The following is an 8419-nucleotide window of genomic DNA, read 5'->3' as shown; positions in this document are numbered from 1 at the left end:
AACTTGAGTGTACCTTTAACCAAGATTTGAAGACAGAAATTGAAGACTCACAAAATCATTCATTGTGAGCTGTCAACTATCAATGAAACCAGGGAGTAGAAATACAGCAAGAATTTAATAGATCTAGTCGTCATTTTTTTCTTTAGTTATCTATTTGTTACTCAGCTATCTCTAGATATTATGTGTTCTTCTTTCACTTTCTGCTCACAAATATTAAAGGATAATCCTTGCATATTGAAGTTCATGTATATCTAGATGGTATTTTCCATGATTTACTACAATATATTATTATTTAAAATATTAACAAAAACTCAGAAGTCAAAGATACAAGAAATTGCGACTAAATGCAGCAACCAGATCCACATGTGACAAGTTAGTATTATCTTTCCCTTAACTTTGCACACTCCGAAGTATTCAAATAGCTAGTCCACACATAGGACAAATATTCTAACTTGTTATGATAGATAAATAGGTTCATTTATATATACCATCAGATACTGCAACGCACAGCCTACTCATTTTACTCTTGCCTTGTTCTCTGTTGTTGACGCGTTCTTGCATGTCTTGCATTAGAATAATGTCAAGATTGCCACAATCACTTCCATCAATGACAGAAAACGGTGTCTATTACTCTGCAATTAATAATAACTCAAAAATATACGTGTTATCAAAGACAGGCCCACTCCAAGTATATTTCTTCACAGGAATGTGAGGCAGTGAATAATAATTTCGCTCAACTCGCGTAATATAGTTCAAAGATATTACCTTGGGAATATAAACAATATGCAAAGGCTGAAGACAATACCTACCTCACAATCCCAAGTTATTTAAAATCTAAAGTGGCACTAGGGATCTCAAAAGAACTTTTTCACTGCAAGCTCTGAACATAATTTAGTGCAACCTGGCAAAAAATAGATGCAATTATATAGCAAATAAATACTGCTAGCTTCTTCACAGAACAAATACCAGAGAAGTAGTAGATATTATTATTATCAAACTCTTTCTGATCGCACAATATCAACGAGGGTGGATACTGAACAGCTTAATGAATGCAAATGAGCCTTCTTTGGGCCCTTATGGATCTCTTCTGAGATTTGTCAAGCCAACATCACAAACATTGCCGCGACAAAGTGGGCATACCCTACACAAGCAAGAAAACTTCATCAGTTCCGTTTTATCCAATCAGCTGTGGGTATTTTATGCTCAATTTATATATGTTTGAAATCTTGATCATTTAATCTATTGATATTTTATGTATCCTGCGTGATCATTTTTGTCTATCAAGCTCGGCAACAAGAGATGGGCCCACAAATGAATTAGCAAATGCTGTGTGAACAATTTCTCAAAGCCAGCAATTAAAATCAAATGCCAGCAGGGTATTTTAAAGGCCATAATTGCCAAGGAACAAATTGAGCAGCCTTTATGAAAACTTAACACCTGCAAAAAGACTCAAGAGCAGAACCATTAAAAAGAGGCCAAGGCTATGATAGTCCAATGCAGCAAGAGAAGAGATCTATGCAGCATTTTAATAATCAGATATTTATCATGAAAGTGATGTGGCATTAGCATGCAAAGGAAATAAAGCCTTCTCTAGAATGAACAGTAATGTCAGCATAGAATCCCGGTGTCGAGATGGAAAGAGCAGAGTTTAAGATCCAGAATAAGCCTGCACCTATGATAGCTGACAGCTTGGAGAGGTTTCTGACTCATATATTCCATAATTCTTGCACAGCAATTGAAACAAGAAGCCTGCATGGTATTCTGCCTGGCAAGGCATGTGTGGCACAGCATAATGCAGTCAAAGTCAAGTCATTCACAGGTGTATATAAAATTTTACATATTTAGCCGCCATCTAAGTTACCAGTCTTATTATGGGTTTGGGTTCAGTTCGCAAGTTGGATCAAAAAAAAATTGGAGTTAGGGTGTTATTCAGGTTGTCAATACAAAACTTATTATAATAATATATATAAGATATAATAATAGTTTTAAGCCCTTTACAAGTTTCATTCTATAACTATAATAGTCAATACCAGAACAAACCTTATTCTTCCTCTAAAAATTATATACCATTTTCAAATTTCTTACCACGTGATTTATATATGCAGTGATACTAGCATACGCATCTTTAAAAAAATATGTACAAAATTTGCCAAGATATGGGAAAATTCAAATTTGACTAAATTATTATTATTAATTAAAATTTATAATATTTTATTTTATATTTCTGGAGTATTAATTATAACGCTAACCTTTTATTAAATAAAAATAATAATTTATTGATTATATGAGGAATAATTACATTTACAATTAAAATTTAGTATCTTACTAAAAAATAAGTTTAATATAGAACTCCTGAACTTTACCTAAATCAAAATCCATTTTTAAAAACTAAAAAATTAAAATTAAACTAAAATTCTATAATCTAACCTACAACATAAGACAAAAAGTTGAAATATGCTGAAGATTTTTGTGGCAGACAAAAAAAAATGTTTTCTTTGTAAAGAAATCAATTTTGGTGGAATCAATAAATATAAATACCATATTGCCGCCATACCTGGCCAAAATATAGTGCAATGTAAAAAAACAAACTGCTGAGGCAAAACCTTTCTTTTATGTCCACTTAGAAACACATGCACATGAAAAAGATACTAGGAAGATGCAAACTGACGAGTTAATGCTATTGGCTCCCATTCATCCACATCCACATCCGGAGACTATGTTGGAGAGGGTTCTGTTGTTGGTAAATGTATCATGTAGCCGACGGGTAGGGTAGTATCCGAATGGGCGCGTGACGCTTTAGTCACCCCTTCAGAAAAGTATATGTACACATCCGAGATGGACTTTGGAATCATGGATAGATCATTGTAGTCATTGTAATCGGATTGTAATCAGCAAATACATACATGAATAAAGTACCTGTTCTACATTGAGTCATGTGTACATGTGTTAAGCTTTCTACCCTATGCGGTAAATATTTGGCGCCGTTGCCGGGGAACGAACTTGGGTCACCCGCGTGACAGGCAGGAATACAGACGAAATGTCCAGCTGCCTTTATGGTTTGCTTTGAGGAGAGGATGGCCCAAGGTGGAGACCACGGAGATGCGACAAGATTGGTTCATGATGAGGGAACCCAAGATGGAGGGTCGAATTGAGATACTGATTCAGGAGATTGCGAGGTTACACAGGGAGATATACTACACCCTTCGGAGGGGTCAGGCGGACCAAATAGTAGCTGAGAGAGCTCGGGAGGAGTCAGCTGCCAGGTTTGCTTCGGAGAGGGTAGCCTAGGAATCGAAGAGGGCGGCCTGGCAATCCGAGAGGACAGCACTGTTAGCAGCAAAAGAACAGTTAGAAGCAGCAAACATACAATTGGTGGCAGAAAAAGAAAAGATGGCAGTGGAAAAGGAGAAGGAATTAGGAGAGGTCGGAGAGATGATGCAGTCAGCCCTAGAGCTCCAGTTGAAAGCAAAAGCTGAGCTGAAAATCAAGAAAGAACAGGTCTACAAGCTAAGGGCAAAGGTAAACGAGTTGCGGACGTAGACAGCCACTACGCTAGGGACGCATCCCTTTGTCTAGTACTTATGCAATGATGTATTTTGTTAGGAAAATTTTGGTATGAATTTTGTTGTATTGTCGTCCCGAGACTACTTTTCTTTTGGGGGGGATGTTGTCGGTAAATGTATCATGTAGCCGACGGGTAGGGTAGTATCCGAACGGGCACGTGACACTTTAGTCACCCCTTCGGAAAGGTATATGTACACGTCCGAGATGGACTTTGGAATCATGGATAGATCATTGTAGTCATTGTAATCGGATTGTAATCAGAAAATGCATACATGAATAAAGTACCTGTTCTACATTGAGTCGTGTATACATGTGTTAAGCTTTCTACCCTATGCGGTAAACAGGTTCTACCAGGCCTCCCTTGCATCCTAGTGCTAGTACTAGTGTCTTTGGCTATACAGTGTGGAGATAGATGTTGGATAGTTTTTTGGTGCCATCCAGTACTCCTGACGCACAACCCTCACAATACTTCTAAAGAGTCGATTGTAAATAATACAAGGAGATGGCCTCCCAATGCCATGAATCGCATCAAGGACACAAATTTCTATATCTGATATTCATACAGCTGTTAGTTTGTAGTGAGACTAAACCTAGATATCAACAAGAATAATTTAACCAAGAGAGATTGTTTACCTATGTTTATCTATGTCTTTTTTATTTATTACTCTCTCAATTTTGGAAAAGACCAAGACATCTATAGATACGAACATTGCTTGATTCTAATTGTTGGGATGTGTAATGTCCCCCTCAAATGAATTGTAAAAGAATAATAGAGGATTCTAGAAATTCCAAGAGGATTACCGAATAGGGTTAGGAGAAATTAATATTTAGGTTTGTAAATTTCTATAAGTCATTTATGTTTAGATAGTTCTAGAAAAGTCTATTTGTCCTATGTCGGCTAATTTAAATGTTTCCAAAATAATCAAAGACCTCTATAGATAGAGGCATCTTGTAATGTTATTGATAGGGACAAAATGTAATTGATATGGGAAAGTTAATGAAATATATTAGTGTCGCAGCACATTGTTTTTATTTATTTTTTCTTGTAGAAACCCACGATAGCTCTAATACACCTTGTGAAAGGTAGATGGACAAAATAAACTAAAATGGAAAAATACTCTACGGCACTAATATATTTCATTAATTTTCCCATATCAATTACATTGCTCATAACAATAAATTCTGCAATCTTTATTTTACTCAAATCATAGATTGTTTAACCAATGGAAACATAAATTGTTTAACCAATGAAAGTTAAAATACAGTGAAATTGTTTCTGCAAGTCTATAATCACAAAATGTGAAATGCTGGAAGCAACCATTTGCCATAAATTAACAGAACAAAGCCGATTGCTTTGAGAATCCAAACACCTAAGACTCACCGGCTGTATAGCCATGAAAAGGTGAAGAGGTGAGAATGATATCTGCAAGAACACAAAAGATGAAATCAGATATGATTAAACAAATTATATAACCATATTATTTAGCTCATGCTCATCCCTAAAATGTAATCTGTTGTCAAGTCGAGCAGTGGTGATTGGGTCGTTGAACCCATCAGAAATCCTTGGCCAACGTAGTTTAAAGACGTGTTTGCCATGTATTGATCACTTGATGTCTACGGTGCCAGTTATGCAGATGTGACCGTTTCATAACTATGTGGACATTCTAAACACCAAGATGCTTAGGTAGTTGGACTAAGAACATCCCAAGCCTGATCCCAAGGTAGGGAGGGCCTTTTTAATTCAATAGATTATGTGGGGATAAGTATGGTCCGAAGTTGGGAGGTTAAACCTATGTCAGTGCTTCTCCTCTTACCAAAAGCCGAGGCTTACACAAATAGCTAAAGATCCTCCGGAAGATGTTTGTATGCTTCCTTTCTTCCTTTCTTGTTAAGCATTTACTTGTACGTAGAAAAGATAGTTAATTGATAGCTTAGTTATTTCAGTTAAATCATTGATACAGTTATTTTCAATTGATCATTAATCTAGTTATTTCAATTGATCATTAATACAGTTATTTTCAGTTAGTCGTTAATCTAGTTATTTCAGTTGATCATTAATACGGTTATTTTCAGTTAATCGTTGTTCTACTTAAATAAGATGAACATGAATAAAGTTATTTTCAATTATTTCTAGATGATCATTGATATGGTTATGGTTAACTTCAGTTAATTGTTAAAAATAGATAATGTCATATGAAAAGGGATTTTAGTTAACTATCAACAAATGTTGGGAAAATCTTTATATAACTGTCTTTGTTTTTGTCATGAAAATTCATTTGTTACATCCACTCACCTTCCTCTTTCCTCTTTCCTCTTGTGCCAACTTGACTACTTTCAATAGTGGATGACATTGGCATAGATGATCGTGCACTTGCAAAAGGTGTTGCTATTGCTATGCCTTCTTTCCCCAATTCTGCATCCATGTGCAATCTATGGCACTCTATCCTCTCCTCTTATGTTAGTTCTATACAAGCTTTACTCCATGGCATGCAACACCCTAAAAATGAGACCTTACAATTGTGTATCTACCTCTAAAATCTGTCAAGCAAACACGACAATTCCAAACCCTACTCCCCCCTAATTTTTTTTTATTTTGATCCTTTGGTTGTGACATATTGGAGAAGATGAGTTTTTCCTTGTTGAAAGGGCCCTTTCCATTATCTCCATGATTCTTGAAGAGCACTTAAATTAGTTCAGTTGTTGCCCTCAACATTTACACTTCTATTTCCACCACCCACTTTCTCACTAATACTATCACCCTAACTGCTGCTCCCTTTTTTGAGATCAAAAGCAACCTTAAACTAAAAAATGCAAAAAATCAAACAGAAAAATCAAACACTTCATAACTCAAGCTTTGAAAAAAAATTAAATGAAAGGATGAAACTTACCTCTTTCAAGCTTCAAGCAAGATATTTGCCCTAAATTGAACCTCCTTTCCTTCCATCCCTCGTTGCTCTTCTTTCAATGGGTTGCTTCAAACCCTCTTTCTTTTCCACATTTTTCCTATCACACAAATGATGAAATAAGTCAAAATGTTTTGCAATTACCTATTCACCTTTAGGACGAGCTACAAGATAGGGACCCACAAAAGAAGAAAGGAAATGACTTCTTTAAAACTTGTGTGTGTGTGTTTTTAAAAACCCTAACATCAAGGAAATCTTGCATCTCTTGTCACTCTCACTTCGGCTATGCAACCCTAGTGTCAACAGGTGTTGTCATCGGGTTTTTGGGACATCTATTAATTTTACAAAATTGGGGTCCCAACGGGCACGTTCCTTGGCCATCTTCCCCAAGATGTCCTTAGTATGTGGACAAAGTTTTAAGGTCTAGGGATATGTCCCCAACATAGGTCTAGGGATATGTCCCCAAGTAGCATGTCTCCTTCCCCTACCACTTAGAAACATCATTCATTTTGTTCCCTTGTTGTTTGGACGACGATTATTCTTGAGAGGGGACTAATGCCTAGCATCTTTATGTTAATGCAAGCTGCCACATTTTTGGTTACTTGGTAACCATTGTGGAGGGGACAAAGGGGGGGCTTATGTAGATCTCTCGTAATCAAAAAGAGAAACCATATGTTTTGAACTGCTCCTTTGACTATAGTTTTATATAAGGGCACACATGGAATGCATAAAAGCTATTAATGATTTTATTTTGCAACCCTTGGTATAGATCATTTATACATGTTAGATCCATTTATTTGGCAACAAAAGTCATTTAACAATTGAGTAGTAATTATACTTGAGCTACATAAGACATATTGTGTTTTTTGCAATTTATGTTCTTGGAATGACTTGTTATTGAGATCACATACATCACCATCTATAAGGCATTCCAATTTCTTATAAAAATATGAAAGAGCAAAAAGAACAAACTTTCGATTTGGCAATAACATGAAATGCAATGTGTTGTGCGATACGTGTCAATATTGTGAAGGAAACATTGTTAGGAGTTTATGCACTCTATAATCATTGCACATCCCAATCATGATATGGACAAACATCTCTATGAATTTTAATTGAGGAATTGCCCAAGTTGAGTGGCAACTCAAATGGTCGATTTTCTATTCAAGTATGCTTGTTTTTTTTTCATTAGCATGATCCCTGCAAAGCCTCTACCATTGCAAAATCATTCATTAACCATATTATCCATCTATATGATATGTCCATTTCCACTGTTTGTGACCAAGAACCTGGCTTCACTAGTAACTTTGAGCAAAAGCCATTTATGTTACAAGAATTGTAACTAAAAATGAGATTGGCATATCACCTACAAATTGATGATCAAAGTAAAACAGTCAACATTTGGAGACATACCTTTGTTACCATGCTTCATTGGATTAAGTTGCTACCTCTTGTCAAATTGCAGTATATATATCATTAGTATTTAGCAAACAAGATGCACCATATACCATATCCTACCTTCTAGGTGATTTCAGTGCTTCAACCACCTATTCTACTCTCAATTGCCAAGAAGACCTACTCTTAACTCCCAAGGACAACTTGATCTTGGCTCAAAGTAATACGAAACAAGAGAATCAACACCATTTTGTGTGCACACTCCTTAGAGGACATTGTACTTTTGTGCCTCCAACAATGCAAACATACATCATAAAGCTCAAAGGTAATTAAAAGTTAAGCAAACAAATTGTTGAACCTTATGAGTTTGCATTGTCTCTTACAAACTAAACCCATCTATGTCTTCCAAGCTACAAATCCTATTTTCAATGTGTTTTGTTTAAAGGTCATTGGACAACATGTTCACATTCAATCAACAGTGCCAAAAGTAGACGGTAATTTTCCATCGTCCTCCAAACTGAAGCTATTTTGGACAAGCATCATGTTATCTTTGAAAC

At 35.9% G+C, this 8419-nt stretch overlaps 1 protein-coding gene across 3 annotated transcripts in view; it reads right to left on the bottom strand.

Annotated features, from left to right (window-relative positions):
- Nucleotides 1-434: 434 nt before the first annotated feature.
- Nucleotides 435-8419, bottom strand: part of LOC149569812 (uncharacterized) — a 65502-nt gene continuing 57517 nt past the window's right edge. For 2 of the 3 annotated variants that reach the window (XM_089822542.1, XM_089822541.1), the window contains one exon: nucleotides 435-1141. In XM_089822542.1, coding sequence (XP_089678668.1) covers nucleotides 1075-1141 — 67 coding nt within the window. In that variant the 3' untranslated portion in view covers nucleotides 435-1074. Of the gene's footprint in view, nucleotides 1142-6451; nucleotides 6568-8419 lie in introns of those variants that run through there. The other variant, XM_089822540.1, reaches the window with a different exon arrangement.

Source organism: Cupressus sempervirens, chromosome 3, assembly GCF_028749045.1.
Source record: "Cupressus sempervirens isolate cs-2001-9-10 chromosome 3, ASM2874904v1, whole genome shotgun sequence".
NCBI classification, from domain to species: domain Eukaryota; kingdom Viridiplantae; phylum Streptophyta; class Pinopsida; order Cupressales; family Cupressaceae; genus Cupressus; species Cupressus sempervirens.
This window is presented reverse-complemented; position numbering and strand designations above follow the sequence as displayed.